The sequence below is a fragment of the Musca autumnalis genome, unplaced genomic scaffold, assembly GCF_047663935.1.
Source record: "Musca autumnalis isolate F117 unplaced genomic scaffold, ASM4766393v1 scaffold_4, whole genome shotgun sequence".
Classification (NCBI taxonomy): Eukaryota; Metazoa; Arthropoda; class Insecta; order Diptera; family Muscidae; genus Musca; species Musca autumnalis.
The window spans coordinates 70770243-70793389 of NW_027411977.1; the positions used below are offsets into that span (position 1 = coordinate 70770243).

Here is a 23147-nt window from a genome sequence, read left to right on the forward strand (position 1 = left end):
TTCGCCCTGTCACTCTCGGGGTGCTCGACAAACTGTCGATTGAGATAACTTGCGCAACTCTTTGGGTCAGTCAACGTAACGTCGCCAAACGTGACTGAGGTCCTATCTTCCCTTCTTCCAGGGTTCGAAAGTGACTTTACCGTTGCCCATAATTCACCTATACCGGCTCCAATGTTGCAACTCTTCAGATGATTTAACCACTTGTTCCGCTTATGCTCGCCGACCAGCCTGTTAACTTCCAGTGTCAGCTCCCTGACTCTGGGGTCATTGGCGTTGGCTCGACGAAGCTCATCACGCTCATTTGCTAATCCCGTCACCTCTGCTGGGAAGCTTGGTCTTACTTCGGCCATTCGACCAGCAGGGATATGGCGAGCGTCTGCAGCAGTAATGATGTCTCGGAACCTCCTTTCCGCTACCCGAACATCAGAAGGATTGGACAGTTTTCTGAAGAGGTGATTCGGAGTTCTCTGAAAATCCGGCCAATCAGCTTTCCTATGATTGACGAACTTGCGGCGTTCAGAGGTGATGAAATCGGGTGGTCTGCTAATGGAGACAATTAAGGGGAGATGGTCTGATCCAAGAGAAATGACGGGTTGCCAGGTGACGTCATTTGTCAGAACAGCTTATACAATGGTTATGTCTGGCGAACTGTGACACTCTCCTCTAATTTTGGTAGGGGCGTCCTCTTTGACCGTGCAAAACGTAGAGCTATCAATCTGCTCAGCCAGCGCTGTACCCCTCTGTTCGTTTCCGAGGGCCGAATGCCACTTCTCATGATGCGCATTGAAGTCCCCCAGGACCAGACGATTATGACCTTCCAAGAGTGGGCTAATGATTCTTCGTAGATACGTTCAAGACATAACTAAGGAAAAAAACAATATTGTTTTTTAATAACTAAAATATTTTTATTATTAATCATATTGTATTTGTTTGTTTGTTTGTTTAATAAAAAAGAAATCAATGCAACCTACAAAACTACATTCTTTAATATTAATATTAGTATTATTACCGTGGTAGTATGTGTGTATGCATGAGTGTGCTTTCGTGGATTTGTAAGTATTTTCACACCTATGCATTTTCCTTGTATTTATTTTTCTTTTTTTTGTTATTGTATCTAAGAACTAATATCACAATTTGTAAGAGTGAATCTGTATATATGTATATGTGTGTGTGTGGGTTTTTAGGGAGAAGTGGGAGGTATGGGCGTATGGGGTCACAATGTAACTAATTAAGTAAGAAAATCGTGTTTACATTTGCCATGTAACAGAAATTGTTATTGCTTTTGTGGAAAACTTCGGGTTTTTTGTTAAAAATTCGTATAGAAAAATGTGTGTGTATGTGGGTTTTGAGAACGTTTTAATGTTGTTTAGTTTTTTCTTGTTGCTGTTCCTGTGAAGACTCATTTGCGGAATCCAAAATTTCAAAATCACATATTAGGGAGAAATGATCTGAGGGATATTGGAAGCTGGGTGTACGATTCAAGCCGATTTCATCGCCTTGGGGAAATTCCAAACAGTTTTTAACCTAAATAAAAAATAGGGTTAATAAAAGTCGCTTCCGAAATAACATGTTTGACTTTCTTACCTTCAACTGATCCTTGGTATAGAACACATAATCAATTGTATGACACTCCTCACCATCCTCACGTATCTTCCATGTCGTGTATGGCGGTTCGTTTTGTATGGATTTTTGCACTTTATCGCAACCATTCGTCTGTGTTGGTTGATCCTTCTTTGTACTTTCATTATTGCATTCATCACTCTCGGCCCGCATCTCAGCATAGGCACTGGCCAGCTTCATAAATTCACAATTCAATATTGTCGAATAGACCGGTTCTGTGGGTTCAGCATTAAAATCACCGCATAATATCAGAGCTCTGTCACCGGCAAATTGTTTAACAAATCGTATCAAATCTCTTCCCTGTTCATTGCGCAATTTCGAGAGTAGTGAACCATGGCGAGCCTTAAGGTGGGTCGTACAAACACACAACTCACGACCTGTTTGCTTAACAATTAGATTTACAGCAATTGCAACCTGATTACTTTGTACACGCCAAACTTCCAGGATACGAGTATCGAAGTTACGTAATTCGAATTTATCACGTTTAAAGAAGATCGCACATCCATCTGGACCATTGTTCTCTTCGATATACAAGCATGGTGAATCAGGTTTGGGGAAGAAGATGCCTTCGTAATTTTGTGTACCCAAAATTGTTTGAAGGAATTTGAAATGATCGACTTCCTGAAATATTTAAAAAATGAAATAATGAGTTTTTTGGGGAAATTTTGAAAATGCTGTTGTTGTATTTACCTGTAAACATAAAATATCGGGATTGTGTTGCAAGATTTCTTGTACTATAAGGTATTTGCGATTTTCCCATGTCAAAGCCTCTACCGGACAACGAACAAAACCATCATTATTTTGGCCAAGAGCTGGATTGGGGAAAAAGAGATAATATACAGTTTGAAATTAGAGATGGTTTTGGGAAATAATTTTAGACTTAATATTATATTTTGATAAGATTTGTCTTTAATCCCAGGTCGGTCATACGGGACTTGACGAATTAGGTGGTGTATCTAGCCAACTCATCAAAGATTACTGCCCGAGTCAATGTTCAATATCTAGCTTGTTGTGGGCACACAAAATTCAAATTAGTGGCAGGAGCTTTTGAAGCATTCGGACCAATATCTCAAGAAGTGCGGACTTCCTCACAAATTATATTGTTATGATTAGCACAAGAACTACTTTTAATACATATTTCAAAACAATTCTCAAACAGCCCTTAAACGGGACATAAACGAAATTTTTGACTTTTGTTGTTGTTGTAACATAGATTATTATTATTGTATGTTTGTGTGTTCGTTCTTCTGCTCAATCTGGCTCTGGTTCTATCTCCAGTTCCTGGAATGTGACTGCTTCGATGGAATGTAACCATAGATCCACTGAAGTTAGTTGAGTAGGTTTGGCAGGACAATTGAAAAGATGCAGTGTGCTGCGCGGAACCGTGCCGCATGCTGGGCAGCTGACGCTTCTCAGCTGCGATAGATGGGGGATGTACTCCGATGACTTTATTCACACTATAGTTGCTTATGGCCTTAGCAACTACGTCCGTGTGAATGCTATTCAAACCTGCTTGATGTGTTTGTTGATCTAGGTGTTTTCTCCTGTATCGTTGCACCTCCCTCTCTGAAACGTAAAGATCCTTCTTGATGTGCCTACGTCTGTCGGGCCTATCCAAATGATGGTGATTGAGATGTCAGCCAATCAAGTACGGCAACAAAAGCATCCCTCATTGTGTTGCTGTACTGGAAGAATCTTTGCCTTTTCCTTATGTAGATGGTCCACTGAATACTTGAGGAGGCAACCTGTTACTGTTCTTAGGGCGGCATTCTGACAAGTTTAAATCTTTCCCCATTGCGTATCATATAAACTCGCGGACCAAGCTGGTCAGACTGGTTTCTTTATCTGCATCCCAAGTGCTGCCGGTTAGGGACTTGAGGAACTTGTTCCTACTTTTCAGTTTGTCGCAGATAACTGTGGCATGCGCAGACGTCGTCAACGTGGTGTCATATGTGTCTCCTAGAATTTTGGGGCAGTTTGTGGTCGGAATTTTTCTACCATCGACCACGACATTCATGTTTAGTGGCGCATATCTGCATATTCCTCGAGTGGAAAAATTGGTAAGACCGGTTAAATAGGAGTTCAGTTTTTCAAAGATGTCATTAGGGAAGTTACCTGACGCCAGGATCGTACAATCATCCGCATACTTTATGATCTCGATGCCGTCTGGAGGGCCCGGAATACAGGAGAGGTAGAGAGTAAACAGTTCCGGAGATATCACCCCACATTGGGGAACTCCCTGTTTCCCTCTACGGGATTCGATCTTCTTGTTCCTGAATTCCACGTACGACTGGAATATAATTGATTATCCAACGTTTCAGACTTGGCCGGAGGGTTGTCTGCTCAATGTCCTCAAACAGCGTGGAGTGATTGACGCTATCAACGTCTTTTGACTTTCACTGTTCTATCACATGGCTTATCCTGGTTGAGTCCTCGACAAATATATGTGGAGATGGCGTGCAGTGCTGTTGTCGTGCTGTACTGCTTACGGAATCCATGTTGATGATCGGCAATTGGATAGCTATTTCTGACGCTTGAGAGAACTAGCGCCTCAAGGGTCTTTGCTACAGGCGACAATAGCGAAATCGGCCTGTACGATTCACTTTTGCTGGCATCCTTGCATGGCTTCAGTAGCGAGACCACCCTGCCCATTTTCCAGACTTCGAAACAATGAGGGGGGCTGGAGACAGGTTGAGAACTTTAGTGAGATACCCGACTGCCGGCACATCCAGCTGTTTCAGCACTACCATGGAAATTCCGTCAGGGCCCAACGTTTTGGATGATAAAGTACCTGATAATATTCGGAACGTCAGCCATTATAAATTGTGGTGGCTCATACACTGCAGGAAGAGATCTAATGCCACGTAGTATTCTTCTTTTCGCCATGTCACTCCCGGGGTGCTCGGCACACTGTTGGTTAAAATAACTTGCGCAACTCTTCCGGTCAGTCAACGTAATGTCGCCAAACGTGACTTAGGTCCTATCTTCTTTCTTCGTGTGGCTCGTCGCCTGTGTTAGGAAGTTAGGTCTCAGTTTGGGTAATAGACTAGCAGGTGTAGCAGTGGTGATGTCTAGGAACTTCCTTCTCGCTACCCGAACATCAGAAGGATTGGGGAGATCTCTGAAGCGGCGATTAGTGAACTCTCTGAAACTCGGACGAATGTTCGGCGATCAGAGGTGATTAAATCGGTCTGTCTGCTAATGGAGACAATTATTGGGAGATAGTCTGATCTGAGAGAAATGGCGGGTTGCAAACGTCATTTGTCAGACTAGGTGACACGATGGTTATGTCTGGCCTACAGTGAGACTCTCCTCTAATTCTGGTGGGGCGTCCTCATTGACCGTGGAGCTATCGATCTGCTCGGCCAGCGTTGCACCCCGCTGGTAGTTTTCGAGGACCGAATGGCAAAACTCATGATGTGCAATAAAGTTCCAAAAGACCAGACGATTTGACCTACCAAAACCGGTCTAATGCTGGGGTTGTAACCTGAAATACAGCTATGTATATGTTCAGATAATCTACCTCGGCAATTCCACACCTAACTGCTACCCCTATACATTCCATGTACAGGTCAATAGGGTCGGGCTCAAGCGAGATAGGTCTGTATTGAACAGATTGGTGCAATAGGAAATCTAATCCCCACCTCCAATTCTGGTGCGACCCTTCCTTAGAACGTTGTAACCATCACAACGTTGTAAGCAACAGATGTTGTTGAGCTTTGCTTCTTGCACCGCCGCGACCTTGATATTTTTTTCGACTCATGAAATCTACTATTTCCTTGATCTTACCACGGAGTTCATTGCAATTAAATTGCAAAAAGGATGTACTTTCTTGGATTGGAACAACAACAACGTAGTCTGACGACGTCGACTCGCTGGGAGCTGTGTTCACGCAGCATGCAGCAACGTAGTCCCTGTCGTAGTCACCCACATGGACAAGTCCAGAGCAACACTTTAGATGCATCCACTCCTAACATCTATTGCATCTCACCGAATATTGGACGCGATTGAAGATGCGGATATGACAAATTGAGCACAAATACATTGGTCCTGGGTTTTCCTCCGTCCCAGCACGGACCAAAAGAATCGGGAGCAGGCATTCCGGGATATGCTGCTTCCAATACAGAAAAACGATACAGATACAAACATATGTACACTGAGGTGGCAGCCGCTGGCCGGAACACGGATGTTCTGTGGTTCCGGGTCAATCCAGTACGAGAGAACCTTTTGCCGTGGGATTAAGTTTTTAACTTTTGTGGGGGAGTATCCTAAGGAGATAACCGATTAGGTCTTTTCCCAAACTTGATCTAAGTTGGAAAGAAATATTACGAAGTCTAAGTAGAAAATTGAAATATGGATGTACATATGTATGTTTATATCCCTATTATAAACCGAATATCTCACAGTCCTCTTTGAATTCTACTAAATTTCGCTTATTGTTCCATTAAGTTTTGAAAAATTATTCTTTATGTATTTATTTACATAACCTAACAACAACAATAAATCGAACATTTTTTATGCCCCCTTAGACATTTTGGCAGACAAACAAGCAATTATTCTTCAAATGTAACTCAACTTTTGTTTTTGTTATTCAAATTTTGCAATAGCATCCGTTTGACACAAAAATAACGAAAAAGAGTCAATAATCGCCAGACCTCAAAGGCCATCCCATCCATCGTTTAGAGATGTTGAATGAAAAATGAAACTTACTTTGAGACAAAAGATTCCACTGCAATAAACGTATATGATTTGGATCCGAAATTGGGGCACTGCAGACTGTAAAGAAAACAACAAGAAAAAAAAACTTAAATTAAAATTCAATACGAATGTTAATTTAATTCAAAATAAAACAAAAATTGCAATACAAATTACTTTTATGTAAAAATAATTTGCATGATTTTGAAACAAAAGAAAGTGAAAATTGTACGCATAAATCTGTATAGTTTAAGATAGACATTTATTTATTGCCTCAGTCGTATGGCCACAGAGGGTATATACATACATTTCGAAAGGATCAGATAACTAATTAATTTAGATAAGACATATTTTAAGATCAAATCCGTTTCAGACAATAATTGATTACTTATTATAATTAATATTCCATCGGTCCCCTATTTCGGGTACTCTTCCCACAAAAGTTCAAACATATATGATTATGTTTAGTTTAAGAGCACTTCGAGAATCGTTTTGGAATTTTTTCCTAAGGCAGTCCTTGTGCTTCTCATTACAATAAAATATTTTTCCAGGGACAAAACCATGGTTTCTGAGATAACGGCTCTAAAACCCTGTCGTCATCAACTAACAAGACCAATTTTGTCGAAACTTTTCATGTTCGATGGAGGAATAGATCATATCAAATAACTCCTTCTGGTACCTCCCACATAAACGTTTAACTTTTATCTCAAGTGTAGTTTAATAACTTTTGGAGTAAAGTTTTGTAATTTTTACCTTGTATTCCTGTTTACAACGATATAATGTTTTTCATTGGGAAGTCCATAATTCCTGACATAAATGCTCGAACACTATAAACCAGCCAAGATCATCCATATACGTTAACGTGACTACAAAAACAACACACGTTCTCTTTTTTTCTCATCTGCTGTGGTTTAGCAACGGAAAGACACTCTCAGAGAGACTAATGAACAAAATATTTTGAGCATCAATGCTATAAACAATGTTTACGAGAGAAGTGGTGAAAAGTAACGGTAATGTTTCTCTCAAACTTAAATCAGTCCAAAGATTAACTATATCGGACAACTCATATCAGTATCGTCTTCTCTTGTTCGTTTTTCGAATTTCTAATGAGACTTCAGACAAACTAATTGTAGTGTACCACTCAAAATCAACCGTAATACATTTCTCAAGCCGTAAAGTTACCATAGTCAGTTCTGCCGAAGAAATAGGCGACCAAATGCTTCGAAGTGCTTCCCTCACGAAATTCGTTTTTTGGCGAGTGTCGGTCTCGATTGAAATCATTAAACCAGTTTTTCATAGTGCTATAGGATAGACCTTTATCGACATACAAATATGTAATTTTATCGTTGCACTCTTGCCGTGATTATACACGTCGAAAGTTGTGAAAAATGATCGGAGGAAAATGTTCACAAGTAAATTCCATTTTTTGCAAACTGATTTTTTCAAGTCACTGTAAACAACGCATGGTCGTAAGACGGGTTAGTAACCCTCCCCTAGAAAAACAGCCTACTATGAAAAAACGAAAGAAAAGAAAAACAAACCCCTCTAAAGTTGACGAACCCCCGAATCTGCACCTGGAATGTTCGCACTCTTTATAGAGAAGGTGCAGTCTTCGCATTGGCAGACGTACTTGAAAAGTACAAGGCCGATATTACTGCCATACAGGAAATACGATGGATTGGGAAAGGCGTCAAAACAACACCTAAAATTGACGCACTGTATTATAGCTGCCATGACGTAAAGCATGAGTTTGGTTGCGGATTCGTAGTTAGTCGGAGACTAAAACATCTGGTATCCAACTTCACCCCAGTGAATGAAAGACTTGCTGCAATTCGAATAAAAGCTAAATTCTTCAACATCAGCTTTATTTGCGCTCATGCTTCCACTGAAGAAAACGACGAACATACCAAAGATATATTTTACGAGCGCTTAGAAGAAACATATGACCGTTGCCCTGCCCATAACAATAAAATCATTCTAGGCGATTTTAATGCCAAAATTGGAAAGGAGAATATCTTTGGCCCAACAGTCGGGAAATTTAGTCTCCACAGTGAAACATCTGACAATGGTATGAGTCTGATAGACTTTGCACCTGCAAAAAATATGGTAGTTAGCAGTACCAGATTTAATCATCTCGATATTCATAAGGGCACCTGGCTGCCTCCAGATCAAAGAACAAGTAATCAAATTGATCATGTTGTGATAGATGGAAGACATTCATCCAGCCTGTTGGATGTACGATCGTTCCGAGGCGCAAACATTGATTCGGACCACTACCTTGTTGCAGCAAAGGTACGTACCCGTCTAAACGTTGCACATAAAACACGAACAGACACAACGCGGAAGTTGGACATCGATAGGCTGCAAACACAACAGATATCCACAGCATATTCCACTCAACTAGCCCAATTGCTTAACGCGAGCACTCCCTGCCCCGATAACATAACAACACAATGGCAAAATATTGCCCACTCCATGCAAACAGCCGCAAAATCCATACTTGGATTCCTGAGACCTCCACAAAGGAATTCATGGTATGACCAGGAGTGTCGTGCTGCTACCGAAGAGAAAAATGCGGCATATAGAGCTACTTTACAATCAGTAGCAACGCGTAGCGCACGAGAGAGATATCGGGAGAAAGGGAGAGAAGAGAAACGTCTTTTCCGCAAGAAAAAGAGAGAAATGGAAAAGCGGGAGTGTCAAAAAATCGAGATGTACAGAAGCCAGAATGAAGTCCGAAAATTCTACCAAAGAGTGAAACATCAAGCAGATGGCTTTGGTACAGGCACATCCTCCTGTAGAGACCAGCAATGTAATCTGGTAACAGATACAGATAGCGTGCTCAGGATATGGAAGGAACATTTCTCCAATCTGCTGGTATCCAATAGTAGCGAAGACGATGATACCACATATCCAATCCCAGAAGATGGTATAGAATGTATACCGCCCGGCCAAGATGAGGTAAAAACAGCAATTAACCGGCTGAAGAATAATAAAGCAGCAGGAGCCGATGGCTTACCAGCCGAGCTGTTTAAAACCGGAGGCGACGCGCTGATAAGGTGTATGCATCAGCTAGTTAGCTCCATATGGCAGGAAGAACGCGTACCCGACGATTGGAACCTGAGCATCCTATGTCCCGTCCACAAGAAAGGAGATAAGACTGTATGCTCCAACTGTAGGGGGCAAAAGTCTTCTCCCTATTGCCTATAAGATAGTGTCAGGGATATTGTGCGAACGACTAAAGCCAATGGTCAACGAAATAATTGGACCATACCAATGTGGCTTTAGACCTGGCATGTCCACCATTGACCAGATATTTACCCTGCGGCAAATCCTAGAGAAGACCCAAGAGATGCAGATCGATACGTATCACCTTTTTGTCGATTATAAAGCAGCATTCGACAGTCCCCTCCGATCAAAGGTATTCCATGCAATGTCTGAATTTGGTATTCCCGCAAAGTTGATCCGGCTTTGTTAGATGAGTTTAACTGATACTAGGTCCTCAGTTAAAATTGGAAAGAACCTCTCCGAAGAATTTTGTACCAAAAGAGGTTTCAGACAAGGAGTCAGCCTTTCGTGTGACCTATTCAACATTTTGCAGGAAAAGGTAATACGAGATGCAAATGTCAAAAGAAATGGCACAATTTACACCAATAGCCACATGTTACTTGCTTATGCTGATGACATAGACATCATGGGACGATCAGTAAAGTAACTGATACCTTTAGGAAGGTCGAAGCAGAATCTGCGAAAGTGGGTCTGGCGGTAAACGGCGAATAGACCAAATTGATGGTGTCAACGCGCAAAGCGTCCATAGTGCTCGGATCAACTGTGGAAGTTGGTACCTACAATTTTGACGTAGTTAAAGACTTCGTCTACCTTGGCACTGCCATAAACACAACAAACAACATCAGTTGTGAATTAAGAAGAATTGTATTGGCCAACAGATGCTACTATGGTGTAAATAAGCAATTTAAAAACAAAGCCACATCTCGTCAAACAAAAATAGCACTATATAAAACGACTGCCCGTGCTATGTATGGCTCCGAAGCATGGGTACTTGCGCAAGCAGATAAGGCAGTGCTTGGTGTGTTTGAGAGGAAATTTCTTCGAAAGATCTACGGGCCGATTTGCAATGACGGTGAATATCGACATCGTATGAACCACGAGCTATATCAGCTATACAAAGACATGTATATAGTTAAACGTATCGAGATGCAACGATTGCGTTGGCTAGGCCATATCATGAGAATGAGCGATGATGAACCCGCTAAAAAGGCGTGGATACATGCCAAATGGCGGTGCACGCAGAATCGGCAGGCCTAAGCTTCGATGAAGCATACAAGTGGATGAAGAAATGAAAATGCGCGGTATTCCAAAAAGTCGAGCGAAAAACAGAGACGAATGGAGATTTTTCTTAGTTCGTCTATGGAACAAATGTTCTGTAATGGGCCAACTAAGTAAGTAAGTATACTGTTATACAGATGTATTAAAACTATAAAATCATGTTTCGATACAAATGCTTCTGGGATGTTTTTATAAAAAAAATGCTCCTAATTAATACTGGAACTATATACGATCATTTGCGAAGTAGCGCATTAGAATTCTACATTCATAACTGTTATACAGGACATTTACTTAAAACCCAAATTTTTTCTGAATGAAAAACATAAGTAGAAATGTTGTTTGTTTTTTGGTCAAATTATTTTGTTATTATTTTTATTGGTTTTTTAGTAGAAATGTTCACTGTATATTTAAAATGGCTGTAGGACACTTTTTTAAAACTGTTATACAAAACTGTTATACTGCGCAAATTCTACTTAAATCTCTTTGGAAGGCCTAAATATGTCATTTCACCTAATAATTTCAAAATGATCACTATCACAATTGTAACTCTGTTATAGCCGCTCTTATGTAACTGTTATACTCAAAGAGAATTGTTAGTGTTGGTTAAAAGTACATAAAATTTTCCGAAAATAATTACATTAGGCAATAGGGCAATTAATTGAAACAGTGATACTGTTATACAAAACTGTTATACTGCATAAAATCCAATTATTTGGTTTGGAAGATCTAAACACGTAATTTCAAGTAAATAGTAGGAATTTTCCGCTATAAGCATTTAAAATTGTTCGTGGACATTTTTTTAAGATTCCTCGTATTTTTGATGCACATTCGCACAAGTTACAACGTTTGCGACAATGAACGTCTATCTTGTGTCTGTCAACAGCTTGAAGTAGTGGAATTGGAAATTGTATATGCGAATTACGTAGGAACATCCGATTTCAAAATTCTTTTTACTTTGGGGTTGTGTTTGATTTTGGTTACGTAAAATAGATCTTAGTTTTTGCCATGTTAAAGAACATCAGGACTGCCCAATTATCCCCATTTCGAAATAAAATGATTTTTTGATATTTCATAACCTACAAAATGATCTACATACATACATATGTATGTACTATTGTATGTTTAACTATATTTTCTTTGTACTTACCACGAGATACCGAATTTAATTTCAAACAACGCAGACCATCTGTTATATCCGATGAGATAATCGAAGACAATGGCTTCAAGAAGTAACGGCTCAAGAGAGGCGGTTGATTTATGCCACGCAAATGTTTAACATGTTGCAACAATTCCGATGTGCTGAGACCTTTTGGTACATCTAGGCCATCGTCCTGTGAATCGACATTATTGATTTTGGGCGCCGAATTGAATGAGCCCATTCTGTAAAATGCAAAAAAAAAAAATGATATTTTAGAAAATGGACAAAATATTTTAAATGATAAAAAATAACAACGAAAATAGTGCTGAAATTGGCTTGCAACAACAAAACATTAGCATTCCATTAACCTGATTGGATTGGAGCAACAAACAAATGTGACACAACAGGCATTGCAATAGAACAAAACTAGAAATTAACAAACAAAAGCTTAGAACGAAGCTTAAAATCAAAACAACTCCCAATTGTGGGATACTCACAGTGTTGGATTTTTAAAGAAAATCTTACGAATATATACGGTTATTATAAACAGAGTGTGACTGTGACGACTGGAACCCAAATTAGCTGTAGATGACATTTCACTGAAATTACACAGACACACGCACACAACTTTAAATAAAATACTTTTTTTACAGAGAGCAAAAATGATAAGAAACACCTTTTCAGAGCATCTGTTTGGCTTGGGGTTGTTATGAATGGAAATGTTCCAACTAATGTGGCAGTTGATCAAAGCTATGCAAATGTTTTTATTCGCTGTTATCAAATGTAAATCGGGCGAATATTTGTATGTGTGTATATTGCCGATGCTGTTGTAATTTCCGAAGTGTTTTAGCACAGTTTTGACATGATGTTGATGTTGTAAAGATTATTTTAAACTGGATGATTGTTCGCCAGAGTATAAATATTTTAGTTAGTCTGTCTGTTTTAAAAGTAACAATCATTAAAGAATAAGTACCATAACTCCAAAAATGCCTTCTCATTTTAGAAATATTATTAAATTTAAATTTAGTACATTTAATAAATTATTAAAATTAAATCAAATCATGGCCTTGGGAGTTGTGTAAAAAAACGTATATAAACATTAGACTGTTTTGACCTTTTTTCTCAAAAATGATTTCCTGTAGCAAAAAAGGATGAACTTTAGCCTATTAATGATTAAATAAACCTTTTTTACGTATTACGCTTTGAATTTTTTTCGATAAAATGGTAAGAAATTAAGAAAAAATTCCAAAAAAATATTTCCTATTCACGAATGAATTATCATTTTCCTATTATTGACTATAATAACTTTTATTCCATTTAAATATTGAAAGATGCACCGCAAAAAACACATTTAATTGATATTATGTTTAAAATAAATATTATATGACGATAAATTTAGTGAAAAAAAAAGGTTATGCCACTTTGGTTATATCGTGCGGCTTATATTCAGATATAAAAGTTTAACAAAAACCTCAAAATATGATAGAGGGTTACGAGGTTGTAAAAAATCATAACCCTAATGAACATGTTCTTCATTTTAAAAGTATGTATGTACACAGCATTTTCGTAACTCTGTCTTTGCCGGTCCCTAGCCCGGATGAGAAAGCAGGAGGATTTAAGCTATGTGTTGCTAACCCTCCGGCATACTATCCTAAAAAAAAACAAGTAAAAAGTCGTTAAGTTCGGCCGGGCCGAACTTTTTATACCCTCCACCATAAAATAGTCTTAATTAAAATGAAATAATTAGGGTCCTTTTACAATTTTAGGTGGAACAACTTTTCGACAATGGTTAGACTCCTTCTGCCTCCCACTATTGCTTAAATTACACTGTGAACACAAATGTTGGGGCAGAGATAATTCCTTTTGGAGATGAAAGCCCTTGGTGTGTGTATATTAAAAACCTCGAAGGACAGAAGCGCCGTGTGTCGAACTTCCGCGTTATGGCGTGATGAAGTTTTTGCAAGATCGTGACCACTGAAAATTCCCGAAAATCGGGAGGTACTGTTATATGGCGGGATATACCAAAACATGGACTTATATTGACGATTATTTTTGAATAGACAAAATTGTAGCTAAAATTCTCAAAATACCGATCATTACAGTTAGTTCGGTTAAAAATTGCAGGTAAAATTCTCAAAATACCGAAAATCGGGAGATACCGTTATATGGGGGCTATACCAAAACATGGACCTATGTTGACGATGTTTCGTTGGAGATGATTTATGACCACTGAGAACTTTAAATGTCAAATTACAGCTATTTCGGTTAAAAACTGTAGCTAAAATTCTCAAAATACCAAAAATTGGGAGGTGCCGTTATATGGGGGCTATACCAAAACATGGACCTATGTTCACGATGTTTGGTGGAGATATTTCATGATGACTGAGAACCTCAAATGTAAAATTGCAGATAGTTCGGTTACAAATTGTGGCTAAAATTCTCAAAATACCGAAAATCCGGAGGTACCGTTATATGGGGGCTATACCAAAACATGGACCTATGTTGACGATGCTTAGCGGAGATATTTCATGACGGAGATATTTCATGAGAACCTCAAATAGCAAATTACAGCTAGTTCGGTTAAAAATTGCAGCTAAAATTCTCAAAATACCGAAAATCGGGAGATACCGTTATATGGGGGCTATACCAAAACATGGACCTATGTTGACGATGCTTGGTGGAGATATTTCATGGCGACTGAGAACCTCAAATGTCAAATTGCAGATAGTTCGGTTACAAATTGTGGCTAAAATTCTCAAAATACCTCAAATCCGGAGGTACCGTTATATGGGGGCTATACCAAAACATGGACCTATGCCCATATTCTTTGGGATATAAGTTTTGGAACCCTAAGTGCCAAATTATAGCTAATTCGGTCTGCAAATGTGGCGAAGAACGTCAAAATACCTCAAATCCGGAGGTACCGTTATATGGGGGCTATACCAAAAAGTTGACCGATATAGCCCATCTTCGAACTTGACCTGCCTATGGAAAAAAGACGCTCTGGTGCAAAATTTCAGCACTCTATCTCAATCGGACAGACGGACATGGCTAGATCGTCTTAGAATTTTATCCTGATCAAGAATATATATAATTTATAGGGTCGCAAATGATAAGTTCGATGTGTTACAAACAGAATGACAAACTTAATATACCCTCCATACTATGGTGGAGGGTATAACAAAGAAACATAAAATCAAACTCCCCTAAAGTTGGTGCCCCCCCAAACTTTTTTAAGCACCATGACCTGTGAATCTGCAACTGGAATGTCCGGATTCTTTAAAGAGTAGGCGCAATTTGCGCACTGGAGAGGGGCTTGCTACAATTCGGATAAAATCAAAATTTTTATACATCAGTTTTATTTGCGTCCATGTCCCAACTGAAGACAAGAAAAAAACGTATGACCGGTGACCTGCCCATCATGATATTAAAATTATTCTTGGGAATTTTAATGTCAAAACGGGAAAGGAGAATAAATATCTTTGGCACAATAGTCGGGAAATTCTGTCTCCACAATGAAACATCTCACAATGGAATGAAGCTGATAGATTTCGCAGCGACAAAAGATATGGTATTTAGCCACAACAGATTTATGCATGTGGGCACCTGGCTGCCATCGAGCGTGTTGGATGTACGATTGTTCCGAGAAACAAACATCGGCTTGGATCACTAACTTTTCGCAGCAATGCTGCGTACCACTATGTTGCGATTTCACATAAACTATGGCCAAAAATAAAATAAGTTGGCGTATGTGGATAAATTTTGGTATATGTACTTATTGTTGGCTGACAATGACGAGAGCAAAAAAATTGGCAAGGTCAGTCCACCTTTTGGTATAGCCGCCATATAACGGTATTTTAAAGATTTTACCTAAACTTCTCGACCAAATTGGTTGAATTTTAGCATTGAGGGTTCAAAATTTACAAAAAAACAAGTAAGAAAGAATCAGTCAGCAGTGCCGACAGAGATATACCCTCAGCCACGTACCCGAAGAAAAAAAGTTAACACAATACTTCTGCAGGTTTTTTAGCTGTTGGGAAAATTTTCCAGGATGGAAAGGGCCGCAAAAAACTACATGTTGCAACAAAATTCAGAATGATCCAAGACGAGTGCATTTTTCCAAACTTTGGGTAGGGTGTACCCATAGGAGTCATCCGATGTAGTACATATTCGGACCTAATACAAATCTGTAGGAAATGTTTTTTTTTTTCTTTATTAGTCTATGGATATTTTCCTTACAGACTATATAATTAAATATGTTGTACTTAATTTTCTGAATTTAAATATATTACAATTTTATTTTTCAATTTACAAAGTTTCAGCTAAATCGATTTCTCTCTTAAAGGGTTATTTTACACATTAGCCAGTTTTGGTGGAGCCGGTAGGATTTTCTGGACCTTTTTGGGTCATTATCTCAAGAAGTAAGGACATTCCCACGAAAAAAAAAATTACAACGTCGTAACAGGGGCCGCAAGTGCAACCTGCTGCGTCACAAATTAATAAGATCAGAGAGGAGTTCTTAAACTATACTTTTCCAAATTTTGTGTGGGAGGTACTCAAATGAGTGGACCGATATAGTCCATATTAGAACTCGATCTATGCATGAAAGTAATATTACCAATAGCAAAGTTTGGCTCACTTCGGTTATTCCCTCCTAGAGTTATCATGCCCACAATCTTGGCGAAAAATTCTGAACGTTTGTGGGGGAGGTACCGGAAGGAGTGGACCGATATGGTCTATCTTCGAATTTAAACTAAGTTTGGACAAAATATTGAAAGACCCAAAATTTTAACCAAATATGTTGATCCGTTCGAGAGTTATCGTGCACTCCAACTACGACACAAGGTATTATATGGGTTGTTTGCAGTTATCGTGCTGATCTCTGATGATATATGGACTTGCTCCTGAAAAAATTATATCGTCGTAATGGGGGTAGTGAATACAAGTGGCTGCAACAAAAATCAAAGCGATTCGAGAGCAGGCCTTAAACTGCACTTAAGCAAAATTTTGTGTGGGAGGTACCCGAAAGAGTGAACCAATAGGGTCCATTTTGGAACCTCATCTATGTCTGGTAGAAATGTAACGATGTGCAAAGTATGGACCAATTTTTCCGAACATTTTTGAACTTTTGTGGGGGAGGTACCTGAAGGTACCTCGAACTTAAGTCGAATCTGGACAAAATATTTCGATACCCAAAATTTGAACCGAATCAATTGATCCGTTCGAGAGTTATCGTGCGCACCAGCCAGCCAGACAGACAGACGGACGGACGGACATTGCTAGATCCACTCAAAATTGTCTGAAACGGATATCGTACAAACATACTTGGGGTCTAAAACCATTATTTCGATGAGGCACATTTTTGGCCGTATCAAAGTGTAAATACCCTCTTTAGCCTAAAGGCTGAGGGTATAAAAACTTTTCTGATAAAAATAATGAGCATAGGACACCGTAGGACCGCCCCCATATAACGGCCCCCATATAACTGAGCGTTCCCAGTGGGCAAAATACTTGTCTGATAAAAATTGTGAACATAGGTCCACGCTTTGATATAGTAAAGGGTGTTTTTTTTTTAAGCTAGATAGAACTTTAAATGGTATAAAGTAACACAAAAAACAAGTAAGAAAAGTCTATAGTCGGACGGAGCCGACCATGGGATACCCTATACCACTATCCCTGGACAATCGCTATCCACGGAACATCTTTTCAATGATTGTGAAAATTTAATTATCAAATATCAGAGATGTAATGTATAATACTTATGACAGAAACCAAAAAGTTATCTAGCATGACAAAGACATTTTTGTAGCAGGAAAGGAAAATTTAGTTCACACAAACTAAAATGTAATGAAACCCACTTATGTAGTACTACTACTTCCGTTGTTTAACCGCTACGTTATTGAAATTTTTACCAATTTCACACAAAAGTTTCAGTCTATTTAACCCGCTAAGTATTATCTGATCTTTACGTTGGTTTGTACGTTTCTTCTTCATCATAAACACAAACTTTGTTCAAAATTTTGCGGGTTACTATTTTGACCTACAGAGCCGCTACAAAATTGATTAAAATTTTGTTGTTGGTCCATTTCATCCCCTGAACATTTCACGATCATCACCAAAAACTAATCATTTCTATTCTGGCCCGAACCCAACCTCCTTAAAAAATTCGTTACAATCGGTTCATAATTGCGGCCTTAAGTTTGTTTACAATTTTTAATGGACAGACACACATCGCTAAATCGCTTTATCTCGTCGAGATAAAACGTCTAGGACGAATATTTCGTGATGTTACATAAACTTTTGTATAGACAATATGTAGCATGGGATAAAAATGTGGTTCTCTACACAGAACCCATTATATATTAGGCAGTAGGCCCGTTATCTAGCACACACTTTATTGCAATTTACATCAGAGGAAAGGTCAGCAGTTTTTTTCCATATGTAGGCTACTTTGCGAAATATATATGTCCTCAAGGAATTAAAATATTGACCAAAAATAAAATTTTTATATTTGTCATACAAAAGTAATGGTCCATTTTACCCGCTAAAGAATATCAGATCATCACTCAAAATTATAGGTATCTTTTTCGACCTATACTCTTACCCGGTGCAAAATTTCGTGACTATTGATGTATAATTGCGACTTCTAGCTAGTTTATTATTACACTACAAACAAATAACGGAATATATTAGGCTGTAACTCTGTTATCTGATCATGCACACCAAAATAATTGGCATCAATTGAAAGGTCAAGCGTTCCACTTTCAAGTATATCTCACTTGTCCGGAATGTCACTTCCAGGAATTAAGATATAAGCTGTATATTAAAAATTTTCACAATTTTCACACAAAAGATTTGGTCCCTTTAACCCTCTAAATATTATCCGATCGCCATCTCAAATTGCAAGCTTCTCCTTTGTGATATACTCTTACCTTATTTAAATTTACGGGTTGATCGGACTATTATTGATACCTACAGAGCCGCTAGAAAATTGGATAAATATTATGTTTTTGGTCCATTTCACCCGCTAAATATTTCACGATCATCACCAATAAGAATAGGGATCCGACCTCCATTCAAAATTTCGTGACGATCGGTCCATAATTGCGGCCTGGAGCGTGTTTACAATTTATAATGGACAGACGGACGGACGGACTGACGGACGGACACACATCTCAAAATCGCTTTATCTCGTCGAGATATGAAGATTGGTATACCACATTGGGGGTCTCCGACGAATATTTCGCGGTGTTACATGAATTTTTACCAAAACAAACTTATAATACCCTTTTCCACATTGTGGTATAGGGTATAATTAAATTTTGATGAAACTTTTTTTTTTGTTTCAGTATACTCTGACAAATGATCGTGAATAGACTCACGCTTGAACAACGCTACAAAAATATCCAAATTTACTTTGAAAATCAGTCGTCGATTCGACCCGTTGTTTTATCGCAAAATTGTGTTAAGCGATGAGGTGCATTTTTGGCTTAACGGGTTTGTTAATAAGCAAAATTGCCGCATATGGAGTGAGAACAATCCACAAGAGACCCTCCATTACATCCAGAAAAATGCACCGTATGGTGCGGTTTTCACGCTGGTGGCATCATCGGACCTTATTTCTTCAAAAATGAGGCCGGAGCTCGCGTTACGGTCAATGGAGATCGTTACCGCACCATGATCAATGATTTTTTTGTTTGAAAATGTGGATGACATTGATCCGAAGGAGATGTGGTTTCAACAGGATGGCGCTACGTGCCATACGGCTAACGCAATCATCGACTTATTGAAATCAAAATTTGGCGATAAATTGATTTCGAGAAGTGGGCCTGTCATTGGCCTCCAAGGTCGTGCGATTTGACACCTTTCGATTATTTCCTGTGGGGCTACGTGAAGTCACTGGTTTATGCTGATAAACCAGCAACAATTGATGCCTTGGAGGCCAGCATTGTTCGTGTTATTCGTGACATACGGCCAGCAGTGCTCGAAAAAGTGGCCAAAATTGGACGTCCAGAATGCACTTCGTCAAGAACAGCCGCGGTGCCCATATGCCCGAAATCATTTTCAAATGTTAATGTCACGTATTGATCTTTCGAATAAAAAACCAAATTGATTACAATTTAATTTTTTGTGTTATTTTTTACAATTTCAAATTCTATCGGGCTTAAAAAAAACACCCTTTAGAACCGAAGTAGATGATATTTGTTATTTAATTTTTTGTCCACGTTTTGATACAGTCCCCATGGAACGGTTTCGGATGACTTTCGATGTTTTGAAGGGTTTAGATACATTATCCACCCGAAATAACAGAAATTTTGTGTTCAGTCTTTATATATTTTTTGTGTGCTTACTAAATGCTTCAATCTGTTATCTTTAAAAAAGAGAATTTTCCTTAAAGAAGTTATTCGACCGATTATTTATTGTCAAAAAACGGTTAATTTTTTGTTAAAAATCGAAATTTCGACTTTGACTGTCTACCACTTTTTATACCCTCCACCATATGGAGGGTATAATTAAATTTGTCATTCCGCTAGTAACACATCGAAATATTCGTGGGAGACCCTAAAAAGTATATATATTATTGATCAGCATAAAATTCTATGTCGATTTGACCATGTCCGTCCGTCCGTCTGTCTGTCTGTTGAAATCAAGATACAGCTCGCAATTTTGAAGATAGAGAGTCAAAATTTGGTACAGCAGTTTTTATTACTTGCAGGATGGTAGGTATTGAAAATATATCGGTCCACGTTTTGATATAGCCCCCATAGAACGGTACCTCCCGATTTCCGGTATTGTTAAGGTTTTAGCTTCATTATCCTACCAAAATGACTGAAATTTGGTACATAGTCTTCTTTAGGGGTATAAAACTTTCCCCTTAGAATTTTGTTGGTATCGGTCCACACCTTCATATAGCCCCCATAGAACGGTACCTCCCGATTTTCGGTATTTTGAACGGTGTGGACTGAATATTCCACCGAAATGGCTGAAATTTGGTATTTAAACTTCGTTGGGGGTACTCAAGCTTCCCCTTTAAATTTGTCGGTATTGGTCGACGTTTCGATATAGCTCCCATAGAACGGTACCTCCCGATTTTCGTAATACTGAAGATGTTGACGTCAATATCCAACCGAAATGGCTGAAATTCGTTATTTCGTCTTCCAAGAGTTATAAAATATTCCAGATGAGTATTATCAGTATAGGCCACGTCTTCCTATATCTCCATAGAAGTGTACTTCTTGATTTTCGGTATTTTTTTTTAAGTTTTAGCCACATTCTCTTACCGAAATATAGGAAATTTGGTATTTAGTCTTCTTTGAGCCTAAAAACTTTCCGTCAGAAATTTGTCGGTATAGATCGACGTTTTGAAATAGCCCCCATAGAATGGTGCCTCACATTGTATTACCGAAATTGCTGAAATTTAGTATTAAGTCTTCTTCATACACGAATGGAAACTAATTATTCCATTTTACTTCAATACAACTTGTGGTGGAGGGTATAACAAGTTCGGCCCGCCGTTCTTACTTGTTTTAATTGATAATTTTTAAATTCCCTCGTTTAAAAACAAGATTATTAGGTACCTAACAAGCCCACAAAAATATATGATGATCGGTCCATTCGTTTTCGTGCTTTAGTCGACACCGCCAAACGCTTTGTTAAAAAGAGAGTAACCCTTAATGATGTGGCAACTGAAAAAGGTAAATAACATGTTCGCATGGAAGCCTCTGCAGCTGGCAGCTTTATACATTTGAAGAACTCCCTATCAACAACTCAATCAGAAAATTATATCTATATACACCTTTATACAATTTTTTCCCACTACACTAATTTTAAAATTTGCTTCATAAAATTGATGAACTAAGAACTACAGGCCTAGGTAACTGTAAACACCATATGAACATTATTTGCTTTCAAACAAATGTTAAGCCAATTTGTTATTACCACAGTTATTACGAAGTATTCGATAGCCCTATACATGTGGAGATATTTCAAACCATGCCTGAATGTGACATTAAAGCAAAGCTCATTTCCCTTTGTAGGATGACATTGAAGGTAGAGACACAATGAAATACGCCGCTTTATCACGCTCAGTTTCATGTAAAAGACTAAAGGCAAAGTACTACCTTATTTAAATAAATTATACAGCATTTTAATAAGGCAGTACTTGGCCTTTAATCTTTGACACGAATTTCATTCTGTTCACACCTTAACTGACGGGGAATGCCGGTATGCTATAAATCACTAGTCAACCGACATATGTATATATTAAAACATTTTCAAAATTTGGCCTTTAGAACAATTTCGTAAAAATTCGCCTTTGGCCCCATACAAATTACTATGGAAACTTTGAGGCCCCAGTGGCACGTGTTAACATATTCCGATTGTACTCAAACTTTGGCAATCTTAAAATCGAACAAAAATAAACTCTTAAGGGGAGTGCCGCACAAACAAATCAGACATCGATTTTTTAAAACCACTATACTTTATACATTAGTGGCCCAAAAAACGAAAAAGATTTTTTTTTTGAATTTTTTTCCATTTGACCCAAAACCTTATCAATGAAATTTTATGCCGATTGGTTAACGTTAACCCGTGGGTTCGAATCTTTAACTTTCCTTTTTTACTTACAAAAAACTTCTATCATTCAGCTCAACTCCAACGAGAAAATTAATATCACAGTAATATTTATAAATTTATTAAATAAAGTTTATCGCAATTTACAAGTTCAAGGGCGATCACTGAACTGCAGGAATTATACTTATGTATGTTTTTTTAATTCATGTTATTTTATTTATTTTTTATCTAAATCGGAAGTTATGCCAATCAGAGGTTTTGATTTATAGGATTTTTTTATATATTTTAAATAACATCAAGCCGTTGTACTCACTCGTTCTCTCTTAAGAACATATGCACATATGTAGGTAAGTATATAATTTAAAATTGTAAAATTATAATTATTGTGTAGCACTTATCAGGGAAAAACACGCTAATAACAAAATAATCAGATGTGGTTAGCAAATGCAACTTCTCGTTTGTTTTAATATTTTGCTTTATCTTCAGCACTGCTAGACAGACGACATTGGTTGCTCGCTTAAAACTAAATAATTCTCTGAGATATAATGACATCGACTAGTCTAGCATGATCATTCCCTTTTGTTGTTGTATTTTTTCTTTTCAATGTTCGTTTATATGAATGAATGAATCATTTTGGAATCGAATATCATACAACAAAAAGAGTAACAAATCGTGCCTAAATCAAAAATTTACCATTTATTTCATGGGGAATCTACTCGGCTCATGGCGATGACAAGCGGAATATTAGATTTTTTACTTTAATGTAGGATGTTTA

At 38.2% G+C, this 23147-nt stretch overlaps 1 protein-coding gene across 9 annotated transcripts in view; it reads right to left on the bottom strand.

Annotated features, from left to right (window-relative positions):
- Positions 1-883: 883 nt before the first annotated feature.
- cu (NADP/NADPH phosphatase nocturnin) overlaps positions 884-23147 on the bottom strand; it is a 121058-nt gene continuing 98794 nt past the window's right edge. For 5 of the 9 annotated variants that reach the window (XM_073982635.1, XM_073982634.1, XM_073982629.1 and 2 more), the window contains 5 exons: positions 11810-12042; positions 6331-6396; positions 2311-2432; positions 1585-2241; positions 884-1524 (listed from right to left, as the gene is read on the bottom strand). In XM_073982635.1, the coding sequence (XP_073838736.1) occupies positions 1357-1524; positions 1585-2241; positions 2311-2432; positions 6331-6396; positions 11810-12042 (1246 nt within the window). In that variant the 3' untranslated portion in view covers positions 884-1356. Of the gene's footprint in view, positions 1525-1584; positions 2242-2310; positions 2433-6330; positions 6397-11809; positions 12043-12297; positions 12400-12476; positions 12738-22426; positions 22596-22685; positions 22902-23147 lie in introns of those variants that run through there. The other 4 variants (XM_073982631.1, XM_073982630.1, XM_073982636.1 and 1 more) reach the window with 4 other exon arrangements.